Source organism: Nasonia vitripennis (genome assembly GCF_009193385.2).
Source record: "Nasonia vitripennis strain AsymCx chromosome 2 unlocalized genomic scaffold, Nvit_psr_1.1 chr2_random0011, whole genome shotgun sequence".
In the NCBI taxonomy this organism is placed as follows: domain Eukaryota; kingdom Metazoa; phylum Arthropoda; class Insecta; order Hymenoptera; family Pteromalidae; genus Nasonia; species Nasonia vitripennis.
Genome location: NW_022279618.1, coordinates 543289 through 561473, shown reverse-complemented (window position 1 = coordinate 561473; position 18185 = coordinate 543289). Strand labels below are relative to the sequence as shown.

Genomic DNA, 18185 nt, shown 5'->3' with positions numbered 1-18185 from the left:
AAATCTCAGGTGAGATCTCAGGTATCTCACGTGAGATCTCACGTGAGATCTCATGACAAAATCTCATCTGACCTAGTGCGTCAATTAACTAAGTCCGTCACTCAAAAAAATTCTAAGTTCATCTCGGAAAAAATTAATTTAAAGACCATTTTGTACGTGTTTCAGACGATTTTGAATCGTTCTAGATAGCTGCCAAATGTATGTTCAAAATATTTTTTTTTTAGAAAGATTTGCAAAATCCGACCAAGTCCTTAACCGAAAAAAGTTCTAAGTTCATGGGGAAAAAATAACTTTTAGAACCATGTTTTTTATGCGTTTCAGACGATTTTGAATCGTTCTAGATAGCTGCCAAATGTATGTTCAAAATATTTTTTTTAGAAAGATTTGCAAAATCCGACCAAGTCCCTCAACCGAAAAAAGTTCTAAGTTCATGGGGGAAAAATAACTTTTAGAACCATGTTTTTTATGCGTTTCAGACGATTTTGAATCGTTCTAGATAGCTGCCAAATGTATGTTCAAAATATTTTTTTTTAGAAAGATTTGCAAAATCCGACCAAGTCCCTCAACCGAAAAAATTCTAAGTTCATGGGGAAAAATTACTTTTAGAACCATGTTTATTATGCGTTTCAGACGATTTTGAATCGTTCTAGATAGCTGCAAATGTATGTTCCCAATTTTTATTTTTATAAAGAATCGCAAAATCAGACTAATTTCTTGAGCCGAAAAAATTCAAAGTGCAGGGGGGAAAATTACTTTTAGAACCATGTTTTTCCCGCGTTTCAGATGATCTTGTATCGTTCTAGACAAAAAAAGAATCATATAAGAAAAAAGTTTCATATGCAGAAATATTAAACAACTTTTATTTCATAACGTATAATTGTGTAATGTATTATTTTCATCTAACGTTGTTCATTCAAAAGAATTTTTTCTCCTGTTGTCTCTTATGTTAATACTTAATCTTCGTGTACTGTCTCTTATCATTACTCTCTTTACTTCGTCCTCCAAATTTTTGTAACGATCATCTGTATTGATGTAGTCTTTAACTAAGCCTGTAAACAGAAAGAAACTTTTTATATTTACTCTGTCGCACAGAAAATTTCACAAAAAGATAACACTTTTATATTGTTGCAAAAAATGAAAAATTAATTTTGCTTACTTAAATATAATTCCAATTCTTTGTGAGCACAATTTTACAGGACTTCGACCAGGAATGGAATTTTTTACTTTTGTTATGTCCAAGCAAATATTTTCAACTTTATTTTTCCACAAATATTTAGCCATCTCCCTGGTAAAGACAACAAGCCTTTTTTTTTGCTTAATTCCAACTATATTTTCCAGCGGTGCACCCTAGTCCTAAGTACACCTACATATTAATAATATAATATTTACTGAATAATATTGAAGTAAAATACACATGATTTAAGAAAAGTTATTACTTTATTATTTTCAACTATGGCATAGCGATCAAATCGTTCAGGTGTCGCTGTAAGAAAAAAACAAATTAATTAAATAATAGCGTACTTCCGGTGAGGGCAGAACAAAAAAGCACTTTTGTTCCTTTTCTTCTGTCGCTCGATAAACTGTATTTTAACTAAACTTAATAAATACTGCAAAATGTCTTTTTATGCATGTGTTATAAAATAATTGGTACCTGCAGGTGTAAGTAGATTATATTCTTGTATCGTTTGTATAGTTTTCGGCTTATATCTTTGTAACACAGGAAGTTTGCATCTTCTTCGCCCACTTCATCGTCATCCAAATCTACGGTAGTTTTGGATTAGTATTTAAACTATGTGTATCTAGGTATAAATCTAAATATTTATAATTTCTAGATTTTTGAAGACTAAGTAATAACCGCAAACTGGAATGTAATGAGCAAGCATCAATCCAAATTTTAAAAATTTAGATTTGTAAATTTTATTTTTTATTTTTGGTTACTAAATTTGAAATAGAACCACTTTTTGTCACGTATTTGTATATACAATATAAACAACAAAATTTTATTACCATCATCATTTTCATCCTCCACTTGTACTTGTGCATGCTGCTGTCTTACAGGCGATTGTGATCCAGATCGATTTCCATCCTTCAAGGGCATCGCCAGCATTAGAACGGTGGGGAGAGAGAGAGAGAACGGGATGGCGATTATTTCGTGACCCTACCCGTGACCGCGAGCTTGAACGAGACCGTGACTTTGACGTACACAGTGATTTTGACCTAGACCGTGACTTTGACCTAGACCGTGACTTAGACGTAGACCGTGACTTAGGCGTTAGACCGTGACTTAGACGTAGATCGGACTTAGACCTAGAGCGTGAATTACACCTGGACCGTGACTTAGAGCTAGACCGTGATTTGTCCTAGACCTGACTTAGAGCTAGACCGTGATTTTGACCTTGACCGTGAATTAGACCTAGACCGTGACTTTGACCTAGACCTCGACTTTGAGCTAGACCGTGACTTAGACCTTGACTTTGACTTCGATATAGAACGTGACTTTGACCTTGACTTTGACTTAGATCAGAACGTGACTTAGACGTTGACTTTGACTCAGATCTTGACTTTGACTTTGACCTTGTCTTTGACTTAGACCTAGAACGTGACTTTGACTTTGACCTTGTCTTTGACTTAGACCTAGAACGTGACTTAGACCTTGATTTGACGAAAATCTTGAGAGGTCGAAAGACACACCACCAACGATACTTGAAATTGACCTTGAACGTGACTTAGATCTAGATCGTGACTTAGACCTAGAGCGTGAATTACACCTGGACCGTGACTTAGAGCTAGACCGTGATTTTGTCCTAGACCGTGATTTTGACCTTGACCGTGAATTAGACCTAGACCGTGACTTTGACCTAGACCTCGACTTTGACCTAGACCGTGACTTTGAGCTAGACCGTGACTTAGACCTTGACTTTGACTTCGATATAGAACGTGACTTTGACCTTGACTTTGACTTAGATCTAGAACGTGACTTAGACGTTGACTTTGACTCAGATCTTGACTTTGACTTTGACCTTGTCTTTGACTTAGACCTAGAACGTGACTTTGACTTTGACCTTGTCTTTGACTTAGACCTAGAACGTGACTTAGACCTTGATTTTGACGAAAATCTTGAGAGGTCGAAAGACACACCACCAACGATACTTGAAATTGACCTTGAACGTGACTTAGATCTAGAACGTGACTTAGACCTAGAGCGTGACTTAGTGTTAGATTGTAACTTCGATCCAGACGGCGACTGTGATCTTGATTGTGACTTTGAAAGTGCCCGTAATCTTGACAGCGACTCCGTTCCTGGCGGCGACTGTGATCTTGATCGTGATTTCATTCTAGACGGTGACTGTAATCTTGACAGTGACTTAGACAATGACTGTGAGTTAGATTTAGACCGTGACTTAGACCTAGATCGCAACGTAGACTAGACCGTGACTTAGTCCTACACCGTGTCTTAGACCTCGACCGTGACTTAGACCTCGACGTGACTAGACCGTGACTTAGTCCTACACCGTGTCTTAACCTCGACCGTGACTTATACCTAGACCGTGACTTAGACCTCGACCGTGACTTAGACCTAAACCGTGACTTAAACCTAGACCGTGACTTTATTTTCGAATTCGATCGTGACTTTGGCGTAACATTTTGTGACAAGCAAGACTGTAACTTCGCTTTAGGTTTTATTGCAAGTAAGGAAGGTGAGGAGCAGTTGATTTTAGAAAAAGGTTCGAGTTGAAGGGACTTCTGTCTCGACAGTTTTAATGGAAGTGTAGAAAACCCAGATGACATTGAATCGTTTCGAGTAGGCATTTGTATTTAATGGTATCTTTTGTAAAACGATGCGTGGCTCCTTATTGTTTAGTAATTTCGTGGAATCACCATTGCACTACAACCCAGAATAAATAATTTGTATTATTTTTAAAACTATTTCATTTGCATTAAAAATAATTAAAAAAATATAAAAATATACGTATGTACGCTGCTAAAAAAAGTTAATAGAAGTTGATAGAAATCAATAAGATTTTTTCTCGACTTTGAGACTAACTTTTAAGACCATTTTTTGCATTAGAACTTGATAAAATGTGATAACATCGATTTAAGTCGATAAAATTCTATACGAAAAATCACACTTAAAAGCTATAGACTCAATCTTCTTAAACTTCCATCTATTTCTATTGAATTTTTTTCATATAGAATTTTATCGACTTATATCGATGTTATCGCCTTTTATAAAGTACTAATGCGAAAAATGGTATTAAAAGTTAGTCTCAAGTCGATAAAAAATCTTATTGATTTCTATCAACTTCTATTAACTTTGTTAGCAGGGTACACATTTATACTAAGGAAATTCTTTAATTTAAAATTCGATTTAAAAACCATTAATTTCTGTCTAAAAGTAATAACATTATTAAACATGCTAACATTCAATTGTATAAATTCTCATGTTTATTTACATTTACAGACGTTAAGAAGTTTTTAAAATAATTATAAGCCTTTGAATAGAAATTTTGATTACCCTAAACTAAGGTTTTCACACATTTCTGATATGCGCCTTTTTTTTATTACACCTTCATCGGTAGATTTATCATCATCATTTGCATCATCGAGACAAAGCTGCTTTCTTGTTTGTAATAAAATGCTCTTTTTGTACTTTTGGATAACATTACTGGAGTTAATAATATTTCCTTTACTTGTAGCAAGTTTACTCGATTGCTATAAATATAATATACAGTTTATTTAAACAATCATTTTATACAAAATAAACTACAATATTATATATTGCCTTTCATAGCATAAATATTTTATGTAATATATCACGTAAAATCGCTTGGGCGCTAACCTCAGCAGCAGGCCTTTTTCATTTTTTTTTACCTGTACAAGCAAGCGTTTTTTATATTTTTTTTTTAAAAATGGACATTTTGGTTATAATAGTTTATGACACGCCGTGGCCTAAACCTCGATTAGGTCACGCACGTGCAAAAATGCACTCAATAAATCTCGGTTTATTCACGTTATTTCATAAAATATCGTACGATACTCGCTTCGCTCGGGCGATATTGTCCCCACGAGGGTGAAACTACTCTACCACACTACTTTGCTTGTGCCGGGAACGATCCACTTTGCGCACTCGTATCGTAATATTAGTATATCGCAAAGTGAGATATCGCGTGAGTAAACGCGTGAGTAATCACGTGAGTGACGGGGTGTGTGTGGGGGGGGGGGGGGTGTAAATGTAGGAAATTGACAGCGACAATAGTTTGATAGCGATAAAAACACGCAGCAAAGGCCCACACACACACACACACACACACACATATATATGAAATTATTATTAAAAAAATATAGTTATATTAGTAAAATTCGGGAAATTTTTTTTCTAATTTTGACAATTAAAGCCGATTTAATGGCCATTTTTTGATTTAAAAAAAAAAAATATTTTTTCATTTTTTTTAAATATATAATTTATTTAATAAATATGTTAATAATGGTTCTACAACAGCTTATAATTTTCTATTTTCTCCCGCAAGATTTTCAAGATTGACCATTTCATTGAATTGTTATGATAAAAAAAGGTGCTAATTTTAAATAGAATCACATTTTCAAAAATAAATAGTCCAAGGTTTTGAAAAAAATCATGACAGTAAAGAATAATAAAAACCGAAAATCAAAAAAAAAAATTGGTTGGGTTATCTATGTCGTACAGCAATTTTCAGTGATTAATTTTTAAAATATCGACTTTTCCTATTAGCACCAAACGTATTTTAGATCATAGATAATAAATATATGTACTTGTTTTTTTTGGTTATTATAGCCATAAATAACATTAACATAAATACATACATCTTATAGTTCAAATTTCAAACATGAACTTAACGACGCCGAACATACTGTACACAAAAATACCCTACATGAACTTATTTTCGTACACGGAATAATTCTACAAAGATATTTTCTATATAAGAATTCCCTACACACATTTTGGTTATTTTTACTCCACTGCAAAATTCTACACAAGCGTATAACCTATTGTTATACCATTGTTACAATAATAGGTTATACGCTTCTGTAGAGTTTTGCAAGGCAATAAAAAATAACCATAAACGTGTGTAGGGAATTCTTATGTAGAAAATATCTATGTATAATTTTTCCGTGTAGGAGAATAAATTTTTGTAGGGTATTTTTGTGTACAGTATGTTCAGTGTCAACTTAACATTATCGTTACAATTACCCATTAATAAAAACATGAGAAGAATACAAAAACTTCAAAATTGACAAGCTTGGACCTATGTAACTCGATTAGCAATAATCTATCCTACAGAGAACCACCAATATACGCATGTGTTTAAACATAATAAAAAGTAATAATATAACTAGCAGGGTCAGCCGCTCCTAACGTCACTCCATTTATGTAAGGTATAAATATTTATAGCTTTAAGGAAAATTTGAAAAAAATTATATTATAATAATAACTACAAAGATATAAAAGGTTAGGCGAGTTTTTTTTTTCTGTGTATGTTAATATCACAATGTGATAATAGTACACAGATAGCAGCACGTGCCAGCAACTTTGTACGTTAAAATACTACTAACATTACAAATATTACAAATATTACTAATTTTGTATGTTAAAATTTTCTAGAATGTTTTAATATAGTTTTTCATTAGAAATATATTTTAGTATCAGAGCAGACTAAACGTTCGGAAGGCTGTGCCGGTTATATTTATTTAAATATTTTGCTCTTGTTTATCAATAAAATCTGAGCATGCGTAACAATATGTATAAATAGTGTGAAAAATTGGTTTTACTTCAAATTAGATGCGATATAGACAAAATAACGTCAACTGTATGTATAAGTAACTAAAAAATTTTAATTAAAATCAAATTAGATGCGATATAGACAAAATAACGTCAACTGTATGTATAAGTAACTAAAAAATTTTAACTTTTTGTGATAAAAACTTGTGCCTATGTTGACTTTATGTGTTTTAATTGAGGGGCACTGTTCACTTTCGTGTTCTGTGAGACGGGTCTGAAATTGTTACCCTTGTCAATGCTGTTGTTAAACACAAGGTTTTAAAAAGAAGATTTAAAAGAGATACGAATTAAAAAATTTTCCTGTAGACGATGTTTATGTATCAAGATGACTACTAAATGTTAAGTAATTGAGAAAAGATGTGGAAACCGAGAGGCTTCACGGCCCATGGGTACGTTAAGCCCTTTTATATAATAGAGGATTATAAAAATAATAACAATAATAAAGACTTACGGATATTTGTACTTCCTCCTCGACCGTACTTTCAGTTGATTCACAGCTTGTATCAATTTTTTTCTTTAATCGAAATCTTTTTTGCCTTTTATTAGCTGCTTCTAATGTCTTATCTTCAGATTCTGTAAGAAGATAAGTAGATATATAAGAAATTAAAATAGAATTAAATATATAAGTAGTTGCAATAAGGAATATGTATATGGGTCATTTGCAAAAAAATAAGATTTTTTTGGAGCCATAATTTGACTCAGAAGTATCCATTTTTTTGCAAATGACACATATCTTAAAATATACTAACCTCCTAGACTGATAATATGAGCTTTGTAAAATGAGCAACATTTATCTTCAATGTTACAGTTGCTTCCACACGACCTCCAATAAACTTGATAGACGTGACTCTCATCAAAATCTTGTGCATTAGATGGAGATATATGTTCTTTTTCCTTTTTAGATTTGTAGATAACATCAACTGGTTTACAATACCTTTTGTTTGGATCATCTTTTGTGATAATACATGCGTATTTTATTTTAGCCATCACTAAACTATTATTACGTAGTTTTTTTAAAACAGTAAAAATATATAATAATTTATATAAAATACTACTTCGTATAGTTTGCACATCACAAAAGATAAGTGATAACGCACACATGTATATATATATATATATATATACATCGTCGATCAAAGCAGAAAGATTATATAGACCATAGACTATAAACAATAGAGGGGATACCTCTTTTCTATTTTAAGCAACGAGAAGACGCGAAACGAGACAACTAACAAGGGAACGGAACGGACTGTAGATCTATACATGTTGATGTATATATACAAAAGTGAAAAGTTTAACTTTCTCTCTCTGTGAGTCGAATACACTGTCGCCGTAAGCGTCCTTCCTCCATGTAGTATATGCTCTAAGGTGTCAACACGCATGTAATCTATATGTATGCATATTATTTACTTAGATAATAATTGAAATAAATAGATTATTTTAAATAGTGATAAATAGTGCATAATGAAGAGGTATAAGCAATATTTATTTGATGGAGATCCAGCTATTATACCGCGTACAGCTGAACGCCATAATCTTGATCTGAATACATCAGATACTGAAGTGGTAAACAAAATTATATATTCTTAAAAGTAATGTTTTAATAGTATACATAATTTTGCAACTTTTAAAAATAATGATATTAAGAAGGCCTATTTATTTTTTTTTAAAACTTATTGACAAAATTTATGGATTTATCTAATTACAAAATTAAACATTTAATTTATATTTATACTATACATTGAAAAATTCATTGTTTGTTATTAATAATATTATTGCAGTTGAATACTAATATTACAATATTGAACGCACGTTTCTCAATTTTTGTGTACAGACTTGATCATTTCAGAATAATGTATGTACACAATTTATTAATTTGATGATAATTATTATTTAAAATCAGACAATGTACTGTAGTATAATTTTGTATGTTATATTTGCTTTTATTTCTATAAAAACTTATATTTATTTAAATATAAAGTGTAGTGTCCATCTACCTATCTGTCTTTGTTCGGTGCGTCATATTAAACTGTGTGGTATTTACAACTGATTAATAAAATTAATAGACATTATTCATATCACCATCATTATAGTCGAAATGTCTTGTTTAACATTTAACTAAACCTAATATGAACCTACTAGGACATTCATTGTGATTTATCGAGTACATTAGATTTCAAAATTTGCTTGGCATCGGTGTTTGGTCAAAATCTGAAATCAGCTAATGAAAATGATTACATGATAAATTTTATTTTAACTTATTTTTTAGCTTTTGGCATTTCCGAAAAGAGTACAGATCAATAACTTTTTATTTTATAGTTCAGAAGCTATTGGAAAAATTCAAAAGAATCTTAACCATTGGGTCGTACTTTTTAATTTTAAAAGATAAGAATTTTCTAATAGCATCTGATCTATATCTATACCAAGCAAGATTTAAAATTTGTATCTAGTGTGCTCGACAAGTCACGATGAATGAATTCTAATGGTTTCATTGTAATTTAAGTTTTGTTAAACAAGATATAATATTTTGCACTATTATCATGCTAATTTAAATAATATCTATTAATTTGTTTAACCAAATAACATGAAATAAATTTTGATGACTTAATTGCTTTAGTTAAGTGGAATGAAGTTCAGTGTACGCGATCACAAAAACTTTGTGAAGATTGAGAAGTAGGGCTGTTTTGAATAAAGCAAATTAGATTATTTATGAAATTGAATTAATTTATTAACTGGCATTATGATTAAATGTAGTTTATCGAGTTGTAAGCAAATCAATATGTGTGTGCCATCCTAACCTCCTAACCTCAAATTAGCCTGCCTCTACCTCTATAAGATAGTACATATCTTATATTCAGCTGATTATGAGCTCATAATTAGCTGATAATGTGCCAAAACGGCAGCTGATAATCAGGTGATAATTAGCTTAATATCCATAATTTTATTTAAACAAAAATTTTTTTTAATTTTGTAAAATAAAAAATTTTAAGCTCACAGTCAGAGTTTTGGTGTTATCATACGGATAGTAACACCTAAATAGGTCCTCATTATGTCAATTTTAGGGATTTTAATTATTTTATAAAGAACTTCAAATAAAAAAAAGAGGATCCAAATTTTTTGATAATAGCCCTGTTGGAAAAAGTTAATAGAAGTCGATAAGATGTCTTATCGACTTGAAAAGTGAATCTTAATGATAATTTTTGCATTAGGGCTTGATAAAATGCGATATAAGTCAATATAGGCCGATATAGGTAAATATTGTATTGTATATAGATATTGTAAAAAATTACAATTGATATCGATAATATTCAAGATGATCTTGAGTCTATTGATTTCAATTGTAATTTTTCGCATAGAGTTTTCATCGGCCTGTATCGATCTATATCGGCCTATATCGACTTATATCGCATTTTATCAAGCCCTAATGCAAAAAATGGCATTAAGATTCACTATTCAAGTCGATAAAAAATCTTATCGACTTGAATGGTGAATCTTATCGATTTCTATCGATTTCAATCGGCTTTTTCCAGCAGGAAGGGAACAGACATGATTTTTAAAATGTATTCTGAAATAAAGTTAAAGTTAAAACTTATACAAAAGTAGTAAGAAATCACGTGATTGTATCGATAAATTACTCACGTGAATACTCACTTGAGTACTCACGTGAGTATTTACGTAAGTATATAATCATGTGGCTACTCACGCGAGTAATCACTGGAGTACTCATGTGAGTATCCACGTGAGTAATCACAGGAGCACCCATGTGAGTACTCACGTAACTACTCACGTGAATTACTAAAAAAATTATTCGTCGCAAAATTCATGTTTACAATTTTTCCCTTCCCTGCTAAAAATAGTCAATAGGGGTCGATTAAATTTTTAATCGAATTTGAAGCTGAATCTTAATCACATTTTGTATTAGAACTCTATTAAAATCGATAGAATCGATAGGAATCAATAAAACTCTATACGAAAAATGACTATTAAAGTTAATAAACGCGAATCGTTGGTATTAACTATCGACTTTAATTGTTGCTTTTCGTATTAAATTTTATCGACTCCTATCAATTCTATCGATTTTAATCGAGTTCTAATACAAAAAGTGTGATTAAGATTCAGCTTAAAATTCGATTAAAAATTTAATCGATCCCTATTGACTATTTTTAGCAGGGTTATCATACAAAATAAAATGGCAATAAATATGCTTTACACTTTTAATGCTCACTCACTCAGTCACGATAATAAGTACCTTGAATTATGAAGAGTTGCAATAATGTATACTTATTAATTTTTTTTATTACTAACAAAATTAATCAATTATGTATTGAAAGTAGCAGGTAGAGACAGAAGAAAATGATTTAATGGATATAGAGCAGGATACTTTTATCAATACTGATGCTCAGTCTACAGTTATAGAGGTTAGTATTTGTTTATGTTCTAGAGCAAACTGTTTTTTAAAAACATTTACAAATTGAATTCAGATCATTAAAATTGTCAAAAAAGTTTAGTCACGCGATTAATCACGCAACTAATCATACATAAATTAGGCATCCTACTTCTAAATTTTTCGTTTTTAAAAATTTTGTATAATACAAAAATTATTGTAAGTAAATCACGTGAATAGTCGCGCGATTAATTGCGTGATTAATTGCGTGATTAATTGCGTGATTGGCTGCATCATTAATCAAGTGACTGATCTCGTGAATAATTCTCAATTATATAATCACGTGATTAACCATATGATCAATTGATTACTAATATCGCGTCATTTATCACGTGATAAGTCACGTGTTTATCACGTGATTTTTTTCAGTAGGGCAATTTGTACGAAGTAGAAAACGAATTTTGTAAAATGCAGTTTGCTATATACTTATCGTTCTAATAAATTTTTAACACGTCATATTCTTTAGGATATTAATGTAGAAAATATCTATGATGGAGACGTAGAAGATACAACGTACGGCACAACTGAATGGAATTGGAGAATCGAACTATCTAAAATAATTCTGAACAATGAATTGAATAATATATATGGCAAGATCGGTAATTTGAAGGAGTTTATTGAGCATAAAGCTTTTTTTGAAAAAATTTCAACAACAATGAACAAAAGTAGAGGAGAAATTTTTTTAATGATTTTGAAATTTAGTATTTCTAATGAGTTATCTTTCTCTGGCTTGATAAATTTATTCAAGCTCATTAATAGTATGTTTGAGACTCCTATATTACCAGATTCGCGACATATTATTGATAAACTTGTCAATCCGAAAGAGGGTGTGGAATATCACGTTGTTTGTCAGGAATGTTCAGTATATTTAGGAAAAATTGGAGATATACCATCTAGTAGTATTTGTAATGTCTGCAATTCTACAATTAATCTTAAGAATAATACCGATTCAACCTTTTTTACCTTAATAAACCCGGCACAACAAATTTCGGATCTTATAAGTAATCATGAGGATTATTTTTATTATGTAACGAATCAAAGAGTGCATAAGCAAGGGCATATTAGTGATGTTTATGATGGTAAAAAATATACTGAGTTCGTTAAATCGTTACCAAATGAAGAGAAAGATAATTATGTTACTGCAGTATTTAATACTGACGGAGCCCCGAAATTTAAGTGCTCTCAGTATTCTATTTGGCCACTGTATCTGATGATCAACGAACTACCGAAAGAAATTAGAACAAATAAACTAGTAGTATGCGGATTACTGTTTACTAATAAAAAACCAAACATGACAGTATTTTTAGATAAATTTGTAGATCTTGTTAATAAATGTCGAGTTCCTATTAAAATAAAAAATGAACAACGAACTCTGAAAATTTATGTACAGACATGTTGTGTTGATGCTGTTGCCCGAGCTCCCGTTCAAGGCTTAACTCAGTACAATGGTAAATATGGATGTAATTGGTGCTTACATCCCGGAGAATATCATGGAATTATGAAATATCCATTAATGAATGCACCAATAGAACTTCGAAATCACAATGATACTGTGTCTCTCATGTTAGAAGCGGTTCCGGGGAAACCCCCGGTCTTCGGAGTAAAGAACCCTTCACCTCTTATTAACCTACCGAAATTCGACATCATTGAAGGATTTACTCCCGATTATATGCATATGGCATTAGAAGGTGTTGCAAAGCAATTAACTTCTTATCATTTGGACGTTTTGAGCGACGATGTTATTAAAGCTCTTGATAACAAAATGAACATGATAACTATTCCTCAGCAAGCTTCTCGTTATTGTAGAAGATTAAGTTGTCGAAAAGATTGGAAGGCCCGGGAATGGGAAAATTTCGTCTTGTACTATAGTATTGTTATTTTTCCATCTATCTTGAGCAGAAAAGCTATGCAGCACTGGTTACTATTTGTTGAAGCCTTATATATATTATTGAAAGATAATATTCATATTGACGAATTAAATAAAGCTGACGAAATGTTACATCAATTTGTAGGTGAAGTCCAAGAAATATACAATGTGAAAGCCATGACATATAATGTACATATTTTGTTACATGCAAGCAAAAGTGTATTGAATTGGGGACCTCTGTGGACGAATTCCACGTTTAGCTTCGAATCGGCTAATCAGCACCTCTTAAAAGCTATTAAGTGTGCTAAAGGTGTATCGCATCAAGTTGCAAGGTTCATAAACGTCTGCCACAGTTGTTCCGTAGTAGAAGAAAAAGTTATTCATCAAGCTGACGATGATGTTGTAAAATATTGTAATGATATTCTATTAAGAAATGTCCAAAATGTTCATTTATCTAATAGTAACATATTATATTTTAATCGATATAAAGCAGATGATAAACTGTTGCATTTATTACACTTATCTACACATTCTACTGAATTCTTCTATAAAATGGTTAAAAATCATTGTCTGTATGAATCACATCTGATATCAAAAACTCGTTCAAACAACTCATTTGCATTGCTGAAGGACGGGCAATTTATACGTATTGTTGCCTTTATAGATGATATCTCTGATGGTATTGAATTAACAGTATGCAATTATGTACAGACTAAAAACTGTTTTACAAGGGCCTACAAAGCATGTCAAGTAATAGAAAGAATTCACGAGGAAAATATAGCTATACCCACTAGTAGCATCGAGAAAATAGTAGTTTATATGAATGTAGACAAGATGTACTTATGTCCTATGCCAAACTTATTACATTACTGAATAAATATGTAATATTCTAAATATTTTGATACACTACTATGCATATTGTTATAATAAAAGATTCATTAAAGTAATTCTTAGAGTAATTATGTTTTCAAATTTATTATATTGTTGTATGGGACACAACCAACATTCGTTCAAAGTAAGTATGACTAATAAAAATCATTAATTATAATTTCTTTTGTTCACGCAATAATCAACCGAGATTTACATTCATAAAACTATAACAGCTGCGTTAATATTTTCTACATTTGGCAGCTATCTAGAACGATTCAACATCATCTGAAACGCATAAAAATCATGGTTCTAAAAGCAATTGTTTCTCCCATGAACTTAGAACTTTTTTCGGTTGAGGGACTTGGTCGGATTTTGCAAATCTTTCTAAAAAAAAATATTTTGAACATACATTTGGCAGCTATCTAGAACGATTCAAAATCGTCTGAAACGCATAAAAAACATGGTTCTAAAAGTTATTTTTTCCCCCATGAACTTAGAACTTTTTTCGGTTGAGGGACTTGGTCGGATTTTGCAAATCTTTCTAAAAAAAAATATTTTGAACATACATTTGGCAGCTATCTAGAACGATTCAAAATCGTCTGAAACGCATAAAAAACATGGTTCTAAAAGTTATTTTTTCCCCCATGAACTTAGAACTTTTTTCGGTTGAGGGACTTGGTCGGATTTTGCAAATCTTTCTAAAAAAAAAATATTTTGAACATACATTTGGCAGCTATCTAGAACGATTCAAAATCGTCTGAAACGCATAAAAAACATGGTTCTAAAAGTTATTTTTTCCCCCATGAACTTAGAACTTTTTTCGGTTGAGGGACTTGGTCGGATTTTGCAAATCTTTCTAAAAAAAAATATTTTGAACATACATTTGGCAGCTATCTAGAACGATTCAAAATCGTCTGAAACGCATAAAAAACATGGTTCTAAAAGTTATTTTTTCCCCCATGAACTTAGAACTTTTTTCGGTTGAGGGACTTGGTCGGATTTTGCAAATCTTTCTAAAAAAAATATTTTGAACATACATTTGGCAGCTATCTAGAACGATTCAAAATCGTCTGAAATGCATACAAAACATGGTTCTAAAAGTTATTTTTTCCCCCATGAACTTAGAACTTTTTTCGGTTGAGGGACTTGGTCGGATTTTGCAAATCTTTCTAAAATAAAAATATTTTGAACATACATTTGGCAACTATCTAGAACGATTCAAAATCGTCTGAAACGCATAAAAAACATGGTTCTAAAAGTTATTTTTTCCCCCATGAACTTAGAACTTTTTTCGGTTAAGGACTTGGTCGGATTTTGCAAATCTTTATAAAAAAAATAATTTGGAACATACATTTGGCAGCTATCTAGAACGATTCAAAATCGTCTGAAACACGTACAAAAATGGTCTTTAAATTAATTTTTTCCGAGATGAACTTAGAATTTTTTTGAGTGACGGACTTAGTTAATTGACGCACTAGGTCAGATGAGATTTTGTCATGAGATCTCACGTGAGATCTCACGTGAGATCTCACCTGAGATCTCACCTGAGATTTGTCAATAGGGGGGAGGAAATTTCCTGCTAAAAATGTCCTATTGAAATCAATTTAAACCAATTTAGCATGTGATTGGTTTTAATCTGGTTTTCTAATCGAGTATTAACGCATTAAAACTAATATAATCGATTAAGTCCTATTAAGACCAATTATAAAGTTTAATCGGTTTTAATCGAATTTTATTCCCAGCTGAAAATAATCATATAAGAATCATATAAGCACTCATATGAGAATCATATGATACTTCGACCGAATTCTCGCATATGATTTTCATATGATTCTCGTATGATAAACCGTAAGTTTTCATAAAAATTAATAATCATACTACTTATTTCTACGGCGCTTTGACGTTTATTTGATTTTTTTTAGTACTACTGCTTAGTCTAGGCGCCATAGGGAGGTCCCCGTGGCCGATTGAGGTCCTCTAATTCACCGAACTTTTTCTTATGTATTTTGACCCGCTGATTACGATTTTCGAAGGTGATAAGCTTGAAAATGGTCCCTTTAAAAGTTATAAACAATTTAATTGTTTAAATCGCTATAAAATGGAAACGATTGATGGTATTTGAATTCCAAGTTGTTTACGCGATACGGCTCCTTCTTGAAAAGTCAAAAAATCATTATTAGAACTTAAAATATTGCAAATTTAGTGCAAAAAGGCCCCCCACCACTATCTGCCCCCATATCTTGGCTTCCCAGAGAGGTAAAACAGCAAGTTCCAGGCCAGCACTATATCTTTTCTTATGTTTTTTGACCCACTGATTACGAATCGCGAGGCCGATATATATAACGGATTTTTAAAACATTTTATGATAATATATTAATCGTTTTTTATACCATTTTAATCGTTATTGTAATACAAAATATATATTTATAATATATTTGTATGCTGAACTGATACAATACATTCTAATACCTAATAAAGCCAAAATTACGGTACACAAACGACTATCAAAAGCGATTACGGTTTTTGAAATCGTTTTTGATCTTTGAATATTAGCAGGGTACTTGATAAATAAATTTTTTTTTATTATCTAATAAAATTGTTTTCTTTATTTTATCAAATAACAGCAGATAGTCTATACACGTAAATGATATATTACTAAGAGTCATATATGATCTGCAAGTTATCATTATTAAGACAAGTAAAAATGACTCAGTGAGTAAGATAATAGATTGTGAAGTTGAGGACCAGGGTTCAAGTCACGGTTAGGGCAAAGTTTTTGTTCACTATTTTCGGTCAATTTGTTTGGATTAGCATCAACAAATATATATTTTTCATAACAGCGTGCGCGGAGCTCGACTTTAGAGTCATTTGTTTTGGCGCTAAAGTCATCGACTTAGGCACGCTCTCTCACAGCGTACGCGGGAACATTTGAAGCGTGCGTGGGAAAACCTATCCTGTCGCTGTCATTTGTTTTACATATGTATGATTGCGAAATTCTGTATCATTAGTGCTTGACGTCTTGTTTATAACCTATTGGTACCTAACCGAAAAGTAAACATGAGTGATAACAGTTCTTGTGATACAGACGATATATCCGATTATGGAAATGAAATTCCACCCGAAATCGCTGCAGCAGCTAAAGAAGTAACTTTAGATTTATTGCCGGACAAATCAAAACGTCTATATGTTACAACAATTTTAAGTCTTGGCGTTCAACAAAAAAAAACCACAATGTTCGTTGAAGAGATATTTTTAGCTTATTTCAAAGAATTGACAATGACACTTTCTCCTCCGACACTATGGAACCGTTATTCAATGTTGAAGACTACCATAAAAACTTTTGATCATATTGATGATATAAGCCAATCTCATCAACTTTTAGCTTACATCAACAAAAAATGCTAAATATTCGAAAAAAAATCCAAGACTTTCACTGCGGAAAACGTTAGTAGATTTTGTAATGATGCTCCGGACGAAGCATATTTAGTGAAAAAAGTAATTTATTTATAAAAAATTTTAAATTGTATTTCATTTTTCAACAATTTACGAGAATTGATTTCGTTGTAGGTTGTTCTTATTTTTGGAATTCTCGGTGCCTTGAGAAGAGGAGAATTAACTAATATAACAACCGATGACATTGAAGATGATTCGACGAGATTATTAATAAAAATTCCAGTAACGAAGAATAATGTCCCTCGTTCTTTTGCAGTTCGTGGAGAATTCTTCAAATATGTAAAAATTACATGAATCTTAGACCAACTGAAATGGATAAACACAAAAGATTCTTCATACATTATATAGACGGAAAATGCACACGACAGCCGATTGGTCTCAATACAATAGGTCAAATGCCAAAGCAAATAGCTGATTGGTTAAAATTACCAAATCCTCAATTATACACTGGTCATAGTTTCCGAAGAACTTCAGCAACTTTGCTAGTCGATGGAGGAGGTAATCTTACTGACTTAAAAAGACATGGCGGTTGGAAATCGTCTACAGTAGCTGAGGGCTACATTAATGAATCTATGAATCATAAGGAACAAATTCATAAAAAAATAACTAAATTGATCGTCCTAAAACCTACTGAAGTTGTAGTGGCAGATAACCATATACCGTATTGTGACAATCAAGTAGCATCTACTTCTGGAGCAGAAATTACAGTTGATCAACCCAAAAAATCTGTAACA

The 18185-nt window shown here is 31.7% G+C and overlaps 3 protein-coding genes across 4 annotated transcripts; 1 reads left to right on the top strand and 2 right to left on the bottom strand.

Moving 5' to 3' along the window:
• Nucleotides 1-2349: 2349 nt before the first annotated feature.
• On the bottom strand, nt 2350-4057 carry LOC116416598 (serine/arginine-rich splicing factor 4-like). Its single transcript, XM_032601676.1, has 2 exons — nt 4046-4057; nt 2350-3424 (listed from the first exon to the last, which is right to left on the bottom strand). The coding sequence occupies exons 1-2, from the start codon at nt 4055-4057 to the stop codon at nt 2516-2518; spliced, it is 921 nt and encodes a 306-aa protein (XP_032457567.1). The 3' UTR covers nt 2350-2515.
• Nucleotides 4058-4423: 366 nt separating this feature from the next.
• LOC116416594 lies at nt 4424-8015 on the bottom strand. Its single transcript, XM_031925538.2, has 3 exons — nt 7567-8015; nt 7269-7390; nt 4424-4713 (listed from the first exon to the last, which is right to left on the bottom strand). Exons 1-3 carry the CDS (start codon nt 7916-7918, stop codon nt 4513-4515), a joined length of 675 nt encoding a protein of 224 aa, XP_031781398.2. The 5' UTR covers nt 7919-8015; the 3' UTR covers nt 4424-4512.
• A 95-nt stretch (nt 8016-8110) lies between these two features.
• On the top strand, nt 8111-14087 carry LOC100678738. 2 transcript variants are annotated; one of them, XM_003426882.5, is made up of 3 exons: nt 8111-8383; nt 11152-11235; nt 11728-14087. In XM_003426882.5, the coding sequence occupies exons 1-3, from the start codon at nt 8282-8284 to the stop codon at nt 13999-14001; spliced, it is 2460 nt and encodes an 819-aa protein (XP_003426930.1). In that variant the 5' UTR covers nt 8111-8281; the 3' UTR covers nt 14002-14087. The 2 variants fall into 2 exon arrangements, with proteins under 2 accessions (XP_003426930.1, XP_008208535.1); XM_008210313.4 differs by having other exon boundaries at nt 8130-8383; nt 11149-11235.
• The last annotated feature ends 4098 nt before the right edge of the window (nt 14088-18185 follow it).

Excerpts from the sequence above, each read along its gene's own strand:
- LOC116416594 (XM_031925538.2), bottom strand. The coding sequence starts at position 7,918 with ATGTGTGCGTTATCACTTATCTTTTGTGATGTGCAAACTATACGAAGT. Across the intron at positions 7,391-7,566 it reads TCATATTATCAGTCTAGGAG|AATCTGAAGATAAGACATTA; the intron begins GTTAGTATATTT and ends ATCTTCTTACAG. Across the intron at positions 4,714-7,268 it reads AGGAGGAAGTACAAATATCC|CAATCGAGTAAACTTGCTAC; the intron begins GTAAGTCTTTAT and ends TTATATTTATAG.
- LOC100678738 (XM_003426882.5), top strand. The coding sequence starts at position 8,282 with ATGAAGAGGTATAAGCAATATTTATTTGATGGAGATCCAGCTATTATA. Across the intron at positions 8,384-11,151 it reads ATACATCAGATACTGAAGTG|CAGGTAGAGACAGAAGAAAA; the intron begins GTAAACAAAATT and ends TATTGAAAGTAG. Across the intron at positions 11,236-11,727 it reads CTCAGTCTACAGTTATAGAG|GATATTAATGTAGAAAATAT; the intron begins GTTAGTATTTGT and ends CATATTCTTTAG.